General features: G+C 38.9%; 1 protein-coding gene across 1 annotated transcript in view; it reads left to right on the top strand.

The window, feature by feature from the left end:
- FBXW11 (F-box and WD repeat domain containing 11) overlaps window positions 1-21561 on the top strand; it is a 254405-nt gene that overhangs the window by 92360 nt on the left and 140484 nt on the right. Inside the window, exon 2 of the mRNA XM_007939767.2 lies at window positions 14419-14520. Coding sequence (XP_007937958.1) covers window positions 14419-14520 — 102 coding nt within the window. The remainder of the gene's footprint in view (window positions 1-14418; window positions 14521-21561) is intronic.

The raw sequence follows: 21561 nt of genomic DNA, 5'->3' as shown, positions 1-21561 counted from the left end.
GAGAGTGCTGTCTCTTTGAATATCCAAAATAGTCAAGCCACTTTTTAAACCTACAAAATGGCGGCGCCCTGCAGACCAGCAAAAGTCCACAGCTCAGCCCGCCTTTCTCTTCACCTTCTCTGTTTGTTCCCCAGCCACCGTCCACAGTCTTTTGTGCAGTCCCTGGCTAGCAGGGTGATTTTCAGGTTAATTTTTAGGTCTTACCACCACTCGGGTATCTCCAAGCCTTGTCGTCTGTGCTGTCCGGGTTGCTCAGGCCAGTGCCAGACTGCAGCTCCGTGTATCTCCTTTTTTGGTATTTTCATGCAAATTCTTCTGCTAGTTGGGGTTTAGTCCACTTTTGTTTCCTTCCCTTCAGTGCTCAGGGGTCCAAGATTATCTTCTGTGTCTGTGTTAATTGGTTTCCCTTTTCTTTGTTGAAGAGCATCTGTGCAGTCCTTCTGCCTAGTCCACCATCTTGCTGGAACTCTAGATATTTTCTAATGAAACTTTTTTGGCTTGTCTGGATACCTGAGGGACTGGGAAGGGATGTTCCTGTTTCTGGGTGGTAAAGAAGCAGAAGTTGGACTAAAGATGGTGGCAAGGGCTCTGGTATACATGAGAGCAGAAGTCTTAGTTTTCAGATGATGTCACAAAAAGATAGAGTGGGTTTTTAGTTCTCCCTCATGGAAGTTCTCTCAGTTATCATCCACTATGGATCATGGATTGTCAGACATTTAGAAGTAGTAGCTTGATAAGACAGAACACCATTACTTAAGAGCTTTTTGCTTGTGTGCCCCCAGTTAGCTATCTGAAAGCCATGGGCATTGGAATGAGTTTAGACTTGTGTCTTTGTCACCTCAGTGAGCAGCTAGACTCTAACAGCCAACTTAACCTGGCATACTTTCCAACTTCATTGAAGGACAGTGGCCTAGAACCAAGGAGCTAGTTGACTGGAGTCTCAAGTAACAGAGGAATGCCAATGTGGAAATGCCAAATGCCAGTTACTCAGTTTTGAAGTGGCCTGGAAGGAAAGAATGGAGCCCTGGTGATGCAGTGGTTAAAGCATTTGGCTGCCAACTGAAACAGCAGTGGTTTGAAGCTGTCACCTGCTCCTCCGGTGAAAGATGTGACAGTCTACTATTACAAAGATGTACAGCCTTGGAAACCCTCTGGGGCAGTTCTACTCTATCCTATAGAGTTGATATGAGTAGGAATTGACTCCACAACAGTGGGGTTTTTGGGTTTGGTTTTAGGATTGAGAAGTTTTTGTGCTGTATTGCCAGTTGTATGTTGACTGCATCTGAAAAAAAATATGGTAGACAGCAAAACAAGGAATTAAAAAAAACACTTGTATTTAATTCTGGATATTTTATGTGTTTATCGTTATTAAATAAAAATGGGAAAATGGGATATAATGTAAGTCCTGACTTACTTGCAGCCTTCATTCACTTAAAGTTGCTTGAATTCTTTCTGTGTATTGTAAATTTCTTTCTGTATATTGTAAACTTCTTTCTGTGTCAATGAATATACTTCTACAACATGATTTTCATTTGGTGACCACATAATCTGTTTTATGGATAATCCATAATTTATTATATATAAATACAATAATCCCTGTTATTGGGCATATTTTTCCTTTGTGCTTATGAGCAGTGATGTGATGAACATCTTTCTGGATATATTTTTGGGCATATCTTTGTTTTTCCTTAATTTCCTACAAGTGAAATTGCTGAGTCAAGTGCACATTTCTCAAGGCTTTGAATATATACTGCGAAGTTGCAACCCAGAGCAGTTATACCAGTTATACTCCAGTCACCAGTGTAGATGAGTGACAAGCACATAATACATGAAAATAAAGCAGGGGAACTTACTGCTTTGGGGAGTTTAATGCCAAGCAAAGAAAGTAACAAGCAGTACATAGTTTAGGGAAGAGAGCGGGCATTTTGAAATTAGATAGAATTGAAGTTTTGCAGTTTTTCTTCTCTGGCAAATTACTCAGTTTCTTCTTCTGTAAAATTAAAATAATGCCTATTTATCCAGATCTATTGTGAGAATTAATGAGAACATGATAACTGTGAAGCTGCTAGTATAGTGGCTGGCAAGTATAGGCACTCAAGAGATATCAGTTTACATTCCCCTCCAAGTTTATCCTTTTTTGGGGGAGGGGGCGGGGCAGGTAAATTTAGATATAATTTATTCATTTTATCGAAAATGAGATTAAATTTACAGTTTAGTGTTCTTCACTATTCCTGAAGAACATTCCTAATTGAACCACAGCTGCCAACTGACAAAAGGCCTCTCACTAACTGCTGTCGAGTTGTTTTCCGACTCATAGTGACCTCCTCCTTGGGTTTCCGAGGTGGTATCTCTACGGAAGTAGATTGCCCAGTCTTTCTTCCGAGGAGTGGCTGGTGGGTTTGAACTGCTAGTCTTCTGGTTACCAGTCAAATGCCTTAGGCACTATGCCACCAGAGCTCCCGACAAAAGGCCAGATATACCTAATTTAAATTCTCACCAGGCTCTGGATTTGTCAATCTTGGATAAACCCTGTTGGAGTTGGGTTCAGACTGATCTGACCTGCAGCTTGCTGTGGGAATCTGTTTCTCCTTGGCAACTGAATCTCAGACTGGTCCTAGTAGACTGAAAACCCATGTGGCTCTGCCGGAAATAGATTATTTTGTTACATCCTGTTCTTTTATTATGCTGCTTAGAATAGAAATTCCACTTCCCCCCTCTTACATCTAATTCTTCCCCTTGCTGGCTTCTGTAAGAGCTCTGAAAAACCTGGTAACATTTTGAAATTACATGTGGTAGTTGTGAAGTGGATCAAGGGTGATTCTTGCCAGTCCCACATCTCCTCAGGGATAAGCTATTAGCATTTTGATGTTCACTGATGTTTCTGAGGATCACTAGATAATATTTGTCTTTCTGCTACTTAGCATTTTAATCTAGTGATTTTCAAGATGGACTCAAATTAATTTTGGGGAAAATTTGTTTTTAATAACTTCAAAATTTCAAGTAGATAATTAAAATAATTAGGAGCTCTGGTAGCATAGTGGCTAAAGCACTTAACTGCTAACCAGAAGGCTGGCGGTTCAAACCCACCAGCCACTCCTCGGAAGGAAGGTTGGGCAATCCTACTTCCGTAGTGATACTGCCTCGGAAACCCAAGGAGGGGTCGCTATGAGTCGGGGCCGACTCGACGGCACATAACAACAACAACAACAACAACAACAATTAAAATAAAGACTCATTTAAAATTACTCAAGGTAGTATTAAAGTATACACAAGCACTAAATATATTTTGGAGAAAAATCAGAAAATATGGGTGAATAAAATATTAAAAAGGAAAATTAGCTTTTATCTCCCCCTGCTAGAGATGATCATGAAGATCCATTTTAATTTAGTTAGCTTTTGGTTCTGGTATCTCAGATAATCATTCAAGCTGAGATAATTTTCTGGATATTAAGAAAAAAATTATTATAGGAGGAGTAAGGAAAGTTTGGGTTTTGACTTTGAATTCTGATTCCACTACTGTTTGGCCGTGTTTTAATCTCCAAAACTTGGCAGATACTACATTGCAGTTTTCCTCATTATATTCTCATCTCTCTTTTTCTCTCCCCTTCCTGCTTCTTCCTTCTCCCTATCCGCTTTTCTTTCCTTAACAGTAATTCTGCCTGAAAATACCCTGAGCTGTATTATCTTTGACTAATAAATATTAATTGTAAAATACAGTTGCTAAGAAAGTATCAAGGAGTCTGGTAGCATAGTGCCTAAGGCAGTTGACTGCTAACCAGAAGGCTGGCGGTTCAAACCCACCAGCCACTCCTGGAGAGGAAGATTGGGCAATCTACTTTTGTAGTGATACTGCCTCGGGAACCCAAGGAGGGGTCGCTGTGAGTCAGGTTGGACTCATAACAACAACAACAACAACAAGAAAGTATCAACTTTCTAGGTTGTATGTCATGTTTATTGTCATTCTGTTATGATAAGATACCATTATAAGGAAAAGAAAGTCTTTTAGAGGATCAATATTCAGTTCTTTAAAAGGCTTTGGAAAATACCTTTAAATTGTGAATTAGCTTTTATTCTTCAACCTGATTATTATATTACAGTGATTCTTGGTTTTAAAAATAATGCAGTTATTTGAGTGAAAGCATGCTATTGTTAGGTTACCATCAAACATTTTAACAGCAGGATCTTAGGTTCTGAATCATAGAAGCCTTTTCTAAAGCTGTGTGGCCCTGTTTTCATTACATTTCTTGAGAAACAACAGTCAGAGAAATCAAGTACAATTGGATAGTTCCTAATTTGGACTGACTTGTTACATGCTTGCTTTATTTGCCTTGAGGTGAGGGCAGATTCCCACCATCCCATTCAGGAACTCTGTAGGTTTACTTAGAGAGCTGGGGCTGTATACTCTCTCTGAGCTCACATGGTGGAATGAGTGTTACCACCAAATAGTTACTAAAAAATGAATCTTTTATTCCACTCCTTTTGTATCTAGTAGCCCTTGCTTCTTTATCCTGAAGTGCTTTGTTTTATATACCATAAGTAGACCATGGTTGAAATTTGATGGGGAAAATAAAGCCTTAGACTGATTATGAAACTTAATTGGCTTTTGACTTGTACTTCCAAAGTTAAATGCTGGCCCTTGTGCCTTTGTAGTGAAACTGAAAGAAATTTGCCTTGGTTGTAAAACAAATATGAGACAAACTCCTGGAGGTTCTCTTTCTCACTTGTTTTCAAGTTATGCTTCAGTCTAGCTGCCAGAGGGTCATACCTGTGCTTAAAAACAGTTAAAACCTTTAGCAGTGGTTGGAATATTAAAATTTTTGATCTTTCATTTGAAGGGATTTAAAGATTCAAAACTGTATCAGTCTTCATGAATAAGAAAATTTCACAGTATCTGTAAAGACGTTCATGGTTTGTATACTGTTTACTTCCACCCTTTATCATTGATTTACTGTTGAGCAGACTTCTCTCTTAACCTTGCTGTGACATTCATTTTCCATGTGTTCTAGAAAACTTGGGATTTTTCTTTGATACTAACTTGAATTGGTTTGCCCCAGGTGGCAGGCATCTGGCAGCCTGAACAGGTAGGGTGGGTGGGAGACAACCCTCAGGTTGTAGGGAGGAGCTGCAGACAGGGTCAGAGGCTGGAACAGGTAAGGCGGGCAGAGGACAGCCCCCACTTGGCAGGGAACAGCACAGACAGGGCTGGCAGGAACAGGTAGGGGGTGGCTCAGGAAGTGAGTAGAGCGGTTAGAACAGCTAAAGGAGACAAACTTGTCAGTTGGTTTGTTGTACTGTGGTGGCTTGCTTGTTGCTGTGAGGCTGGAGGCTGTGCTAGCAGATTTACTCATGGTGGACAGAATTCAGTGAAGCTTCCAGACTGAGGCAGACTTGGAAGAAGGAAGAGGCCATCCACTTCTCAAAGAATTGGCAAGTGAAAAACCTTATGAATAGTAGTGAAACACTGTCTGATGTATTACTGGAAAACTTTATGAATGGCCCTGAAACATTGTCCGATACAGTGCCAGAAGATGAACCCCTCAGGTCAGAAGGCACTCAAAATATGACTGGGAAAGAGCTGTCTCATCATAGTAGAGCCTACCTTAACGATATGGATAACGTAGAGTTTTCGAGGCCTCCATTTGGTGAAGTGGCATGACTCAATATGAGAAAAAACAGCTGCAAACATCCATTGATAATCAGAACATAGAATGTACAAAGTATGAATCTAGGAAGATTGGAAGTTGTTAAAAATGAAATGGAACTCATAAAGATTGATATCCTAGACATTGGTGAGCTGAAATGGACTGGTTTTGGCTATTTTGAATCAGATAACCATATGATCTACTATGCTAGGAATGACAAATTGAAGAGGAATGGCGTGGCGTTCATCATCACAACGAATGTTTGAAGATCTGTCCTGAAGTGCAGTGCTGTCCAAAACTAAAACCAAACTCAGTGCTGTCGAGTTGGATCTACAGTGACCCCTCCTTGGGATTCCGAGGCGTTATCACTACAGAAGTAGATCGCCCAGTCTTCCTTCTGAGGAGTGGCTGGTGGGTTTGAACCATCAGCCTTCTGATTGGCAGTCCGATGCCTTAGGCACTAGCCTACCAGAGCTTCTACAATGCTGTCAGTGAAATTGATGGCAATTAAAACAAGTCTGCGAGAGCCAAAATATGACCTTCAATATATCCCTCCTCAGTTTAGAAACCATTTAAAGAATAGATTTGATGCATTGAACACCAGTGACCGAAAACCAGAGGAATTGTGGGATGACATCAAGAAATCATCCATGAAGAAAGCAAAAGATCATTAAAAAGACAGGAAAGGAAGAAAAGACCAAAGTGGACGTCAAAAGAGACTCTGAAACTTGCCCTTGAACAGAGAGTAGCTAAAATAAATGGAAGAAATGACAAGATAAAAGAGCTAAACAGAAGATTTCAAAGAAAAGTTCAAGAAGACAAAGTCAGTTATTAAAAGGAAATGTTCAAAGACATGGAGTTGGAAAGCCAAAAGGGAAGAACACGCTTGGCATTTCTAAAGCTGAAAGAACTGAAGAGGAAATTTAAGCCTTGATTAAATTTTGGAAGATTCTGTGGACAATATATTGAATGGTGCAGGAAACATCAAAAGAAGATGGAAGGAGTACACAGAGTCACTGTACCAAAAGGAATTAGTTGATGTTCATGCATTTCAGGATGTGGCATATGATAAAAAATCAATGGTATTGAAGGAAGAAGTCGAAGCAGCACAGAGGGAAGTGGCGAGAAAACAAGGCTCCAGGAATATCTACTGAGATGTTTCAATAAATGGATGCAACACTAGAGGCACTCACTTGGCTATGCCAAGAGATTTGGAAGAAAACTACCTGGCCAACTGACTGGAAAAGATCCATCTTTGTACCCGTTCAAAAAAAAAGGTGATCCCACAGAAGGTGAAAATTACTGAACAATATCATTAGTATTCCACGCAAGTAAAATCTTACTGAAGGTAATTAAAAAACAGTCACAGCAGTATATTGACAGAGAAGTTCCAGAAATGCAAGCTGGATTCAGAGGAGGACGTGGAATGAGGGATATCATTGCTGATGTCAGATGGATCTTGGCTCAAAGCAAGGAATACCAGAAAGATGTTTACTTATGTCTTATTGATTATGCAAAGGCATTCATTTTGTGTGGATCATAACAAATTATGGATAACATTGAGAAGAATGGGAGTTCCAGAACACTTAGTTGTGCTCATGAGGAACTTGTACATGGACCAGGAGGCTGTCATTTGAACAGAACAAGGGGACATTGCATGGTTTAAAATCAAGAAGGGAGTACGTCAGGGTTGTATCCTTTCACTCTACTTACTCAATCTGTATGCTGAACAAATAAATCTAAGAAGGTGGACTATACATGGCATCAGGATTGGCGGAAGAATCATTTACAACCAGCGTTTTGCAAATGACACAACTTTGCTCACTGAAAGTGAGGATGACTTGAAACGCTTATTGATGAAGATTGAAGACTACAGTCTGCAGTATGGATTACACCTCAATATAAAGAAAAAAATCCTCACAGTGGGACCAATAAGCAGCATCATGGTAAATGGAGAAAAGACTGTAGTTGCCAAAGACTTCATATTACTTGGTTCTGCAGTCAGCACCAGTGGAAGCAGCAGTCAGGATATCAGATGTCATATAGCATTGGGCAAATCTGCTGCAAAGGACCTCTTTCAAGTGCTGAAGAGCAGAGATGTTTCCTTGAAGACCAAGGTGTGCTTGACGCAAGCTATGGTATTTTCAGTCACCTCATATGCATGTGAGGTCTGGACAGTGAAAAAGGAAGACCAAAGAAGTCTGCTTTTGTACAGCATGTACAGCAGAACGAAACAATGCCCAGTCCTGTGCCAGCCCCATGATCTTTGCTATACCTGAGCCTATCATTGCAGCCACTGTGTCAATCCATCTCATTGAGGGCCTTCCCCTTTATGGTTGTCACTCCACTTTGCCAAGCATATCCTTCTCCAGGGAATGTTCCTTCTGATAACATGACCAAAGTAGGTGCTTTTGAGTTGTGTTGGCAAAGAATGCTGAAAGTACCATGGACTGCTAAAAGAACCAACAAATCTGTCCTGGACAAAGTGCAGCCGGAATGCTCCTTGGAAGTGAGAATGGCCGGACTTCATTTCACGACACATAACAAAAACAATATGCTATTTATTCTGCCTGGAAGTTTTTCTCTCTCTTTTTCTCCTGACTGCCACCTACTCATTATTCATGGCTTTTGTCTTCGTTTTCATGTGGTGTGGGTTAAGTCTCTTTGCGTGTGCGCGTGCTTGTGTGTGTATTTGCATCACACATTCTCAAGATTTCTTCCTATGAGCTCCTGGAGCATAGATAGTAAGTCTATTTTAATTTTCTAATTGCTTTTCTATCTCCAGATGCAAATTCGGGTAAGTTTTTTGTTGAATGGAACAGGGTACTTAAACTTCTCAACTCAGTTACCTCAGTGCATGATGTGATAGGAATTAGAAGAGGCTGGTAATAATTCTGTGGGAGCTGCTTTAAAGAAAAAAAAAATTGAGGGGTTTGTAGAAAACCTGTAATAAGGCGGATTTCTAAGTCAGATTGACATTAGAAAAATGGTTAACATAAAGTATCGGTTTTGCGTAGCTTTTTTTTTTCCTATTGCTAACCGTCTTTAATTTTTTTTCTTTAAATTTTAGTTATTTTGTTTTTGAGAATATATACAACAAAACACACACCAGTTCAACAGTTTTTACATGTACAGTTTAGTGACATTGATTATATTCCTCAAGTTGTGGGGGGACCATTCTCACCTTCCTTTTCTGAGTTGTGTCACGTTCATTAACATAAACTCACTGCCCCTTATGGTTCCTGTCTAATCCTTTGAGTTGCTGTTGTCAATTTGATTCCATATAGATGGTACTTAAGAGAATATAATGCTCAAGTCAGACCTTCTTTATTAGTTAAGTTAAACTATTGTTTGGTTTTAAGAAGACTTTAGGGAAATTTTTGATCTAAGGTTTAAGGATTATCTCATGGCAATAGTTTTCAGGGATACAGCCAGTTACCATGACTCCAGAGAGTCTAGAATTTGGGAGAATTTGAAATTCTGTTCTACATTTCCCTCCTTTTGATAAGGATTCTTCTGTGGAATCATCGATCTTTTAAAATGTTCATAGTGGCAGCCAAGCACCATCCATTTCTTCTGGTCTCATGGCAAAGGAAGCAGTTGTTCATGGAGGACATTAGTCACACATTCCATATCCTCCTCCTTTTCCTGCCTGTTCTTTATCTGTTCTTCAAGGTGACTAGAGACCAGTTGTTGTTCCTTGGATCGCTGCTTGCAAACTTGGATGGTAGAATCTTCTGAGTAGATTTAAAAAGAATTACCTCTTTTGAGAAGAATTAGAGTGGGAGATTATTCAAAATAATTCCACCTAAAAACAGAAGTTAGTTTATGTGGGTTCTTCTTTAAACCAGACAGAAGACAAGATGCCTGCAACCGTGTTTTCCTTTTGACTTGAGATTCCTTGTATCTATTAAGAAGAGAGCCTAGGATTTTTCTTTCCTTTTTCTATTAATAACTTTTTGCTTTTGAAAAATGCCAGAAACTGTTGTTGTTCTTGTCTTTATTGAATTAAGTTTCTCAGTGTATTGGCCCTGATTTAATTTTGATTGTAGATATGACAAAATTTATAAACATTTACTATGAGCTTCCTTGGCTAATGTTACTTTCCTTGGCTTTCAGATCTACTCGTATAATCAATCTAATTGGCTATTTGCTGTTAATATCAGAATCTAATGTGAATTATTTCTTACAATCTTAAATGAGAATGCTGGTCATTATAAGTAGCTAAATGGTAAATTATAACAAACATATGTTGGAGTTTGTCTGTCCCCAAAAGGCTTCTCTTATGTATCCCCATTGTACTCCTCCTGGTTTTCTCTTGAGCTCAAAGTAGAAGTCTCAAGAGGAAAGAGGCTAAAGTTATATAGCTGTTAGCTTAATTAGTAGATAAATATTTGTCGAAATTAGTAAATTGAGTTATTCAGACATATTTTAACAATGTTCTACAAACTTAAACATAGAACACTGTTAGCTTTAAAAAAGAGAGACAATAGTCTTCATTATCCTAGCTCCATCCCAGTACTTGCTTAATCACTCTGTGACTTTGGACAAGTAAATTACTTCATCTCTTTGAGCCTTCATTTCTTCTTTGGACTGCTGGGAGAGTAAAGTAATACCTATTGTAAGGATTATTGTGAAAATCAGATACCAGTGTAAAGTATTTAGTTTATAGCGTAATGCTGACACCTTGTTGTTGTTGTTGTTATTTGCCGTCGAGTCGGCCCCGACTCATAGCGACCCCTCCTTGGGTTTCCGAGGCAGTTATCACTACGGAAGTAGGATTGGCCAACCTTCCTTCCGAGGAGTGGCTGGTGGGTTTGAACCGCCAGCCTCCTGGTTAGCAGTCAAGTGCCTTAGGCACTATGCTACCAGAGCTCCCAATGCTGACACCTAGTAGATCCTTAATAATATTCTCTATATCCTATGCCTTAGGCACTAAGCCGCCAGAGCTTCCTTACATCCTACAATATCTTCCATAGATATTATAAAGATAAATTCTTGGAAATTGTACCCTCAGAATGTAAATTTAAACATTGGATCCTTATTATACAAGTTCAATATCAAGCTTTAAAAAAACACTTGTAATAAATGATTAATATTTGGAAATTAATAATTTGAAGGTTTTCTTTATGTTTTTTGTTTTCCATATTTTTATAGGTATTTGTTATATCTGATGGTTGGGAAAATAATTATTTTTCTTCTTTGGGCTTTAGTTTCTTCTAAAATCAGGGGTGGAGGCTGGACTAACTTGTCTTTAAGGTTCTTTTCAGTTTTTACACTGATTCTTTGCTTTCTAGAATGTGGATTTTTTTTTTTTTTTTTAAGTTTTAGATCCAAAATTATTAGCAGAATTTACTCAAAGTACAGTACATGATGCCTCTATGGTTTTTACCCTGTGAGGCAAATAAATATTAAACCTTGCAGAAGAAAGCTGTTTTTACTGAATAAATGAAAACCAATTTGCAGGTGAACTTTGGTGTTAATTTGGTATTGGTTGGTGAATGCAGATATAATCCTTAAACTCCATTCTTGAATCTGAATGATTTGGACAACTACAAAGATTCAAAAAGAAGAAACATTAAGCCATGAAAGTGTCGCAATTTATTTAAATTAAATAATTAATTGTGTTAGACTGGGTTCTCTAGAGAAACAAAAACCAGCAAAGCTTATATATATATATATATATATATATATATAGAGAGAGAGAGAGAGAGAGAAATTTATTTTAGGAAAATGGCTCACAAAAGTATAGAAGCCGGCAAGTCCAAAGTCCCTGGAGGAAACGTTGGGCTGGAGGCAGCCTTAGCTTCTGCAACCGCAGGGGGCTGAGAAGCTCAAGGCTGGCAGGCAGTACACTGGCTGTTAACTCCAATGAAAGACGAATCCAAGATCTCCAGGCCGAACAGTGGGCTGCTCACTCACGGAAAGTTGTAGGCAGCACACCAGAGTCCCGATCCACAGAAGAATGTCTCTCTTCTCAGGATGTCCCTGGATATCCTGGAAGTAGGCCACACCCCTAGGAAAACTCCACTTGGAAAGATTGGCCACTGAGAACACAGTCATCCAGTCCCATCATGGGAACAACCACACAGAACTGGGGTCCAGCCAAGTTGACACACAGCTCCAACCATCACATTAATTTAATAAAATATGTAAAGCATCTTGAGTCTTTCATTGTCCATCCACTTCTGATACATGCTGATATAAGTATTCTTTTAATAAACACATAATAGATTATCTCTGCATATAGAGTTTGTTGTAGTAGAAAGAAAATAAGTTTATTTAGAGTCACGTAAGATTAACTTATCTGGTCCTAGTTCTGGCATCAGTTAGCCTTTGTTTCCTCACACCTTGGACAAGTTGTTATTTTAAAAATCCAAGCTTTTCTTTCCTGATCCTTGGTTTCCTTATATGTAAAATGGGAATAAAACCTATCGTTAGGTGTTATGAGTTTTTGAGTGGCACAAATGGTTAAGCTCTTGGCTACGAACCAAATGGTTGGTGATTGGAATCTACCCAGTGGTGCCTTGGAAGACAGGCCTATCAGTGTACTTCTGAAAGACCACAGTCATTGAAAACCCAGAGCACAGTCCTACTCTGACGCATGTGGTGTTGCCATGAGTTGGAATCGACTTGATGGAAAGTGATTTTCAAGTGTTAACTGTGAGGGTTTATTATGTTTAGCACATAACAGGAGCTCATTAGCAGCTATTCATATTATACAAACATTTATTTAGCATCTTCTGTGCTTGGCCTTCTCTGTAAGTGTTGGGATGACAAAATACATATGCCTGGAGTATTGTTGATACACTTATACTATATTGGCTATGATAAGCTTTGGAATAAAGGCACAGATTGGAAATATATGGCATTTTCATTGATACCAGAAAGTGGCTCAGTTTATTATTCTGTTGGGTTCTTCTGATTATGTATTCTTTAACTGATTTTTCTAAATAATCAATGTTCTAGTTACATTATACATATGATACAACTAGTTAAGTGGGAGATGCTGGATTATAACTTAAGTCTGTCTGATTTCAAGCAAAGATGTCTTTTTAAATATTATGGTGGGTGTGACTATCGGATTTAACCCACAAACCAGAACACTTTTTTTTTAAGTTTTATTGTGATTTAGGTGAAAGGTTCCAGAGCAAATTCATCTTCCATACAGCAGTTCACATACACTTTGTTTCAACACTGACGGCAATCTCCCACAATGCAACAGCTCTCCTCCCACTTCCTCTCCATAGCCACCTCCTCCCTGTGTCTTTCCCTCCTATGCACCAACCCCCAGCTGCTTTCCTGTGCATACACAGCCCTTCTGTTCTCTCATGATTGATCTCTCCAAGGAGTGTATCTGCCTAGTTAAATGTTCAGCTTATGTGTCTGATTTTTGATTGGCTGGAAGCCACAGGAGTGGGTTCAATTCCAAACCTGAAGGGCAGCTAGGTACCATAGTCTCTCAGGGCTTCCACCAGGTTCTATCAGACCAGCAAACTTGGTTGCCCCCCCTCCCCCACCTTTTTTTTTAATGATTTTGAGTTTTGTTCTACATTGTTCTCCCAGTCTATCCAGGATCCTCCTAGATAGCAAACCAGAACACTTTTGAGAGTGAAAGTTATGCTGGGACAAGAACAAACATGGACTGTCCCATACAAATGAGGATGTTTGGTCATCCTAATTATAGCTAGAGTGAATAGGAAGCTTATATGGTCAGGTCTAAGACTCCTGGAGTATTTTGGTTGAAACCAAACACCCACTTTAAGTGTTTTTTTGCAAGATTATTTGCTAAGATCTTAGATCTGCAAAAGTACTTTTTGGATACAATGAATAATCTAATGGTTATTAAATACTATCCATAATGTATATATTCATTTTTATATTTGTCTTAATTTTCTTTAAACCAGCAAACTTTTAAAAGAGGATGGAAAAAGATAAATGAAATAAGTTTTTAAGTTTTAGTAATGTGGATGAACTTTGTAAACAAAGTCCACAGTGAAAATCATGCCATTATAAAGTTTTTTTTGGGGGGAGGGGGAAGGCAAAGGTGTGTTTGTGTTAATCAGCTTTTATTTGCCTTTATCTTTCAATCTATCACTCATCTTTCTTGTTCATTTTGCCTTATGTTTCTAGGTCTCCTGTGACTTTAGGGAAGTATAGAACTGTATTCATATGATAAAAGTTGGAGTAATCAGAGTTTTTGCAACAGAGGCATCATAGTCTTGTGGAAACAACATGAGTTTTGGTAGCAGGCAAATCAGAGTTTGAATTCTGGTTCTGCCCTTACTTGCTGGGTGTCCTTGAGTAAAAATCACTTATCCTGTGAGCTCAGTTTCCTTACACTATAGAGAATACATGTGCCTGGCACATAGTAGGTTCTTAATTAATAATGACAATTATGATTGTATGAAATAGTCCAGAAACCATTACTTTTATGAAGTTATAATCACAGTCTCACTACTATCTTGTTTTGCCCTCAAACGTTCACAGTTCCCTTTAATGGTTTTTCATTTAAACATTCTTTCTCTCTCCCTCTTGATATTCTGTCCACTATCTTAGAAATTAGTGGTTGGCAACAGAAACTTCCTTTCCAGAGGACAGAAAGTGGGCCCCTCGCCAAAGGTTTCTGTGGCTGTTATCTAGGACTGTCCCTGACCTCCAAACTGCCAAGGATGCATACCCTTGCCCCAACTAACCTTCAAGTTGCCTGTGTAAGGAGTTATTTGTTGCGGCCTCTAACTGCTTCTTCTCTTCCTTCCTTTTTGTCATCCTGCAGTGTTCTGTGCCAAGGTCTTTGTGGCTAGGCTGCGCCAACCTGGTAGAGAGCATGTGCGCACTGAGTTGCCTGCAGAGCATGCCCAGTGTCAGATGTCTCCAGGTGCCTCTCTTCTTTCTTGTTGTAAATGTGTTTTTTACGTATGCCATGAACATTTGTTGAAACTTGCAGTAGTGTGTTTAATCCAATGTTAAGTCTGCTAAATGTTCTGTGTAACCCTCTGCTTTCCTCCAGCCTGGGTGCCCCACATGGAGGAGTTAGTACCAAGTGAAGCCTTTCTGAGCAAAATAGATCTTTGGCTGGGCCCTATCCCCCCTCTTTTCTGCTCCTGCTCCCCCTCCCCCCCAAGTTGTGATTCTCATGTTTAATAGTGGTGTATGTACCAAAAAAACCTGACATACTCTATTTGGCTACCTTTAACAGTTCTTTGTTGAGTTGGGAGGGTTTCATAATTGAAGTGATGATTTTTCTATTTTGAAACTCATCCTTTCGGCTTGTTTTCTCTTCTCTCTTCAAAAAGAGGGGAGGGAATCACTAATGGTATAAAAGCCTCAAATTGAAGTTTGTAAAGGTCACGGCTTAATGCTGCCAATAACAGTCAGTTTGGACAACTTACCAAAAGTCATATCTGACACCTATCCTCAGGTTTTCCCAATTATCCAGGCCGAGGCCGGCAGAGAATTTCACAGATAAAAAAAAGTAAAACTTTTGGGGGAGTGGGGGTTGGGGGAGGGGTTGCTCAGAAAAAACTGTTAGTAGGACTGCAGCTTAACTGACCTAACTGGTTGGGATGGGTTCTAAGAGAGCCAAGGCAGAAAACATTGTGGCTTTATTTGGAACACTCTGTTTAGAGAAAGTATGTGTTTAATTAAGTATGATTTCAGTAGCAGTATTCAGTTTTCATCACTCTGCATATTCCAGACAGTTTGATAAATCTTTAAAAAGCAGTATTAAATTCCTGGCATCCTGTTGAGATTGTCCTGCTTTAGGAAAACAGCGTATAATTAGGAAATGAGTAGAAGGATATTATTGATGGCATGGATGACTTTACTATGTTCAAGGTTATTTTCTATTCATGTTTATAATCTTTAAATGGAGTTTGGGAGCCAGGAGGAAGACAATTTCCTTCATATTGGAGCTGTGCATTTTGTTTTTTATTTGTTGGCAAACATTCTGAGTAGCATTGATGTGGTTATTGGTTCAAATTGCATTATTTAGAAAACTGTACTGAAACCTCAGTATAAATACCTGTAGAACGAATTCAATATAAAGCCAAGTTGTCATAGATTCTGTATAAAAAGGTGGATTAACAACTTTTAGGGTCCAGTAATGAGTATTTCAATGAGGCTCAGTATAATGGATATTTATCTTTAAACAAACAACTTTCCTAAATACAGGGTGGCTTTAACAAAATGTTCTTGAAATGGCAGACATTATTGCATGTGCTGTCTTTGTTGCTGTGTAATGGACATTTGCTTTATAGCTATAGTGTACTTCGATTCAGTTTTTCTGCAGATGTTTATTTGTATGTTAGAGCTGTTGAGTTTCGTGAGCTGACCCAGTTTTTTTCTAGAACTGGAAATGTAAGTGGAGAAAGTATTATAGTTCGTAATGAGGTCAGGTGTGCAGATTCTTTTTATTGTGTTCAGTTAAAAGTAGTGGATCAATGGAAGACATCATTCAATTTTAGTAACTCAGTATCCTGAATTCTTTGGAGGTGGGATGAGTGGGGGGAAGTACTGGTTCTATCTACCTTGTTGAAAATGGAAATCTAAATGTGTTCAAATTTCTTTTGACTCGTCTTTCCCAGTGAAAGTCACTGAAGAGAGAAAATTGGAATGTTTGTGACTTGACTGGACCTTATTCCAGTGAATGGAGCAATATTGTTTTTAGAGGTTTATAGGGGATTTTGTTTACTTAGTTTTTATTTTCCCTGGTATATAATTGAGGGTGTACAGCACAATAAAATAAAATATGTATTCAGATGATTGGAATTAGCGAATTATTACTCTACTTTGTTCCATGTATCGTTAGAAATTAAACGTATTAATGAACCTGGAAGACTCTCTTTCTCTCCACTCATCTGTATTATGTATTATTTTGATGCCAGTGTCCTTCCCCTCTACCTCCGGCCTCCAAATAGTGATAAATTAAATGACTTAAATTAAATGACTTAAGCTACATCTTTGTTCTATCACAAAGGTGACTCTTTCTTAACATTGCATACCTCTCAGCAAATTCATTTGAAGCAGCCCTAAAAAGAGGAGGGACAGGCCACTATAGGTTCTGCCATCTGTGAGAAGGATATCAGATACTTAAAAGTAAAAATCTCTCATCCCCAACAGTACTTGGTGCTTTACATACATTAGGTTTGTGACAGCCCTGGGGAAGGCATTATTATCCTTGTATGTCATATGTGGATATTGAGTCTCATAGGTGTATGTGTATATGATTTGACCCACATCGATAGGGGTCTCTTTGTGGTGCACACAGTTAAGCACGTGGCTGCTAACCCAAACGTTTTGACTGTTTGTGTCCACCCAGAGGCACTTTAGAAGAAAGACCTAAGTTATCAACCTCTAAAAATTCAGCTATTCATAACTCTGTGGAGCACAGTTTTATCCTGACACACATGGGGGTGCCATGAGTTGGAATTGACTTGATGCCAACTTTTTTTAAAAAAAAAATGATGAAGCTGATATTTGAACCCAAAATCTGCCTGATTCCAAAACTGTTTTTCTTTCTTTTGCACTGGAATGACACTGTTTTCTAGATATTTTCCACCTTATTTTTGTTTATAGAAATTTGTGTTACTGCTATTTGGTATGTGGTTTGTTTAGTCATTATTATTTGAAAAGAAAATGTGCCTAATATCTATAGGGGGAAAAAAAAAGGGATTACCTTTGCCAAAACAAGTCCTCCTGAATCTTAAAGCTAGTAGAGCTTCTGAATGGCCTTACTGCAGAGTTAATTCCATGGATGTTTACTGAGTAGTTGGTATGTGCCAAGGCCTATACTGATGCTGAGGTATCAAGATGAATAATATAGCCTTAGTCCTTGCTCTCAAGGAGTTCATTGTAGTGTTGGGGATGTAGTGACCCTAACCAGAGAGATCTGAGTGAAGTAGACCTGTGAACCAAAATTCAGACTGAACCACAAACTTAAGTCCAAGTGTGTATGTGTGTGTGTGTGTTTGTGTGTATGTGAAATAGCCAAATCTATATTGCTTTTTAAAAAAATGTGAACCAGTTTAAACTAGAGCTCACCCTCTACAATTTTCTTTGGAACAGTTAAACGAGCATATCTGGCTCTTTTCTGAACAAGCTGAACTGAATAAAAATTTCATTTGTCTCAAATACCCATATTCTACCAGTTGACTGCTATGTAGATAATCAGGGGTTCAGACCATGTGAGTATTGATTTGCCAAGACTCCTGTGGTATAAGAGGAATACCAGTGTTAAAATAGTACAGTGAAACCTGTGAGAGCCTGAACTCTACGGATTGCCTTTTTTTTTTTTTTTCCTGGGCGTTGCAAGTTTTCTGCCTTTGATAGGGTGCAGTCTTACCACTTTTCTGTCACTATCTATTAGTGGAAAATTTAATGTTTTCCTTCTTTGACAATTATCTGCCTTATACAAGTTCCAGCTTTTGTAGGTTTTACTGTATATATCATGTATTTTCCACCTTCTGTATGTTAGGCCCTAGGTACTTGGTTATCTCATTTAATCTTTCATGTAGAATTTATCATTCCATTTCTGTATATAAAATAATAAAATTAAATTGACTCACCTCAGGTTACATTTAAGAGCAGAACAGAGTTATGAGTCCAGATCTGAGTAACCTCAAAAGTCATTGCCCTAGTCACCGTATTGTATGTAGTGACATTTAACTTGGCGATGGCCATTTTTAGGGTTGAAGTAAAACTCACTAACCCACTTCTATCAAGTTGATTCTAACTCATAGAGTAGAACTGCCCCATAGGGTTTCCAAGGCAAAGACTGGCTCATTCTCCTGTGGAGCAGCTGGTGGTTTCCAACCGCCCATTTTTTGCTTAGCAGCCTAATGGTTTTTAACCACTGCTCCACCAGAGCTCCTGGGTTGAAACAAGTTCCCTTTTAGTGTTAAAAGTTTAAAGTTAATGTATCCAAAATGTGGAATGTCAAGTTTCTACATGTAGTAGACTTGACAAGTATTCATGGGAATGCCTTTTGCAACCTCTCAGCTGGGGGTAAGTATTAGTGATAAGCTTTTACTAAGGGTAGGGCTGATTACTTGGAATGACAGCGAGGACCATGTGAATCAAGTTTTAGTGCCTCCTTCCAAACTCCATTTTATATAGGGCTTGGCAGTAATGCTCCTTTTTCTTGACAGCTGCCTTTCTTACTTACAGTGTTCACTAAGGTATAGTGAGCCACAGTGGTCAGAGAACATTACTGCGGCCAAGATTTACTATAGCTTGCAACATAACAGGGTATTTTCTAGAAAAGGGAGATAGCTTGGTAGAAAGAACCCTGACTTTGGAGCAGACAATCCCAATTCCAGTGTTGTTCCCACTGCTTAATAGCTCTGTGATACTAAGCAAGTTCTTTTAGTTTCCTGAACCTCCATTTTTAAAAAAACCTTACAAGGTTTTTATAAAGTAGAGGAAGATAACAGCTACCTCTTACTGATTGCCTACTGTGGGGTGAGGATGTGGGGAAGATTAAACACCAGTTCTTTTCTTTACTTGTTACTGGTTTCTCTGTTCAAGAAGAGGAACTTCCAATTTTATAGGCTTAGATTCTAGCGTTTAGATTGCTCAGAGTAAGGATGAGCTAAAAGATGGTGCATATGATCTGTCCCCTACTGTCTAGTACTCTTTTTTTGTTCAGGGCCTGTCTCCTTAGGTCAAATTTGGTTCTTCCAGCTCACTGCCTTTGTTACTTTTCTAATGAGCAATGGGGATTTATTGTCTCTTATGGATACCTGGTTGTACTCTGGGTTGCACATTGGTAGAGACTATAATATTTCATGTACATTTAAAAACATTTTTTTCTCTTTATAAAAACAGTTGCAAAATACATTTATTTAAAAAAAATAACCAATAACCTCACCAGCCAGTTGTTGTTGTTTGCCGTCGAGTCGGCCCCGACTCATACCAGCCAGAAAGAGTATTTATTGCTCTTTTGGGGTCTGTTTTCCTCCTGCCTTTTTGACAGGGGAAACTGAACACATTGTACAGGTTCTCTGTGTGATGATGATGATAGCCATGGTGTTTTCAATGTTCCACAGAACCATAAAGTTTGGTCCTGGGATCACTAGAGGGTTGAGGGAGGACCTGGCATAGTTCCTCTCACTCAGAATAGCTCTGGATTTATTTAGGGGCTCTTAGTAAGTGTAAGAGTAAATTTAAAAACTTTCTACTAGGGAAATTTCCAGACATACACAAAAATAATCATTCAAGTCATCCTTCAACAGTTTTTAAAATTATGTTATTTTTAGTTCAACTTTTTCTCTTCTTCCAATTTTGTTATTTTCTAGGATGTTTTAAAGTAAATGTAATAAAAATGGTTTGACAAATCATCGTTTTTACGTTATCATTTAAAAATTTTTAAACAAATTTCAAAAAATGAAAGATGATAATTGTTAATGAAGGTTGTAAAAGGAGATGTACACCTTCCTTTCACTCTCAGCCTCATTTCTGTGGTATTACTTAACTAAACTAAACCAAACCAAACTAAATCAAACCCACTGCCATCAAGTTGATTCTGACTCACAGTGACACCCATTGACTTTCCAAGGGAGTAAATCTTTATGGAAGTAGATTGCCCCGTCTTCCTTCTGTGGAGTGGCTGGTGGGTTTGAACCACCAACCTTCTGATTAGCAGTCACATGCCTTAGGCACTGTGTTGCCTTCTCAGTTTCTCATTAGCCTTTCAGAATAAAACTTTTAAAACAAAACGAACCCTATTCGTTTTATTTTTCAATTAATAAGATAATTGATCATCTTTCCATACCAGCATATAAAAATTTATTCTTTTTCTTGTTATAGCTGTAATAGTTTCCTATCATGTGGCTTTATCATTTTTTAAAGAAAATATAACTAGTTCCCTATTGATGAGGAGCTCTGGTGGCACTGTGGTTAAAGCATTGGGGTGCTAGCCAAAAGGTTAGCAGTTCAAACCCAGGTGCTCTGTGGGAGAAAGATGAAGCAGTCTCTTTCCATAAAAATTTCAGCCTTAAAAACCCTATGGGGTAGTTCTACTCTGTCCTATAGAGTTGCTGTATTCTGGAATCAACTCAAGGGAAGTGAGTTTTTTTTTTTTTTTTTTACCTCTTGATGGAACTTTGTTTTTGTTAGGTGCCATCAAGTTATCTCTGACTCATAGTGACCGTGTGTATGACAGAATGAAATGGTGCCTGGTCCTGTGCCAGCCTCATAATCCCTGCTATACCTGAGCCCATCATTGCAGCCACTGTGTCAGTCCATCTTGTTGAGGGCTTTCCCCTTTTTTGTTGACCCTCTACTTTACAACCATGATATCTTTCTCCAGGAAATGGTCCCTTCTGACAACATGGCCAAAGTAGGTGAGATGAAATTTGGACAGTCTTGCTTCCAAGGAGCATTCTGACTGCACTTTTTTCAGGACAGAGTTTTAGTTCTTTTAGCAGTCCATGGTACTCTCAGTATTCTTCACCAACACCACAAGTCAAAGGCATCATCAGCTCCTTTGGTCTTCCTTATTCATTGTCCAGCTCTCACGTACATAAGAGGTGATTGAAAATACCATGGCTTGGGTTGTTGTTATGTCCTGTGGAGTCGGACTTGAATCATAGCGACCCCTCCTTGGATTTCCAAGGCAGTATCACTACGGAAGTAGATTGCTCAACCTTCCTTTGAAGGAGTGAACCCACCAGCCTTCTGGTTATCAGTCAAGTGCCTTAGGCACTACGCTACCAGAGCTCCCATGGCTTGGGTTGTTGTTGTTGTTATGTGCCATCGAGTGAAAGCCAACTCATAGCGACCCCTCCTTGGGTTTCCAAGGCAGTATCACTACGGAAGTAGAATTGCCCAACCTTCCTTCCGAGGAGTGGCTGGTGGGTTTGAACCGCCAGCCGTCTGGTTAGCAGGCAAGTGTCTTAGCCACTATACTACCAGAGCT

The sequence above is a fragment of the Orycteropus afer genome, unplaced genomic scaffold (assembly GCF_000298275.1).
Source record: "Orycteropus afer afer isolate SDZICR_OR568_19922 unplaced genomic scaffold, OryAfe1.0 scaffold00062, whole genome shotgun sequence".
NCBI lineage: Eukaryota > Metazoa > Chordata > Mammalia > Tubulidentata > Orycteropodidae > Orycteropus > Orycteropus afer.
The sequence above is the reverse complement of the archived record's forward strand: the minus strand, read 5'-3'. Positions and strand labels throughout refer to the sequence as shown.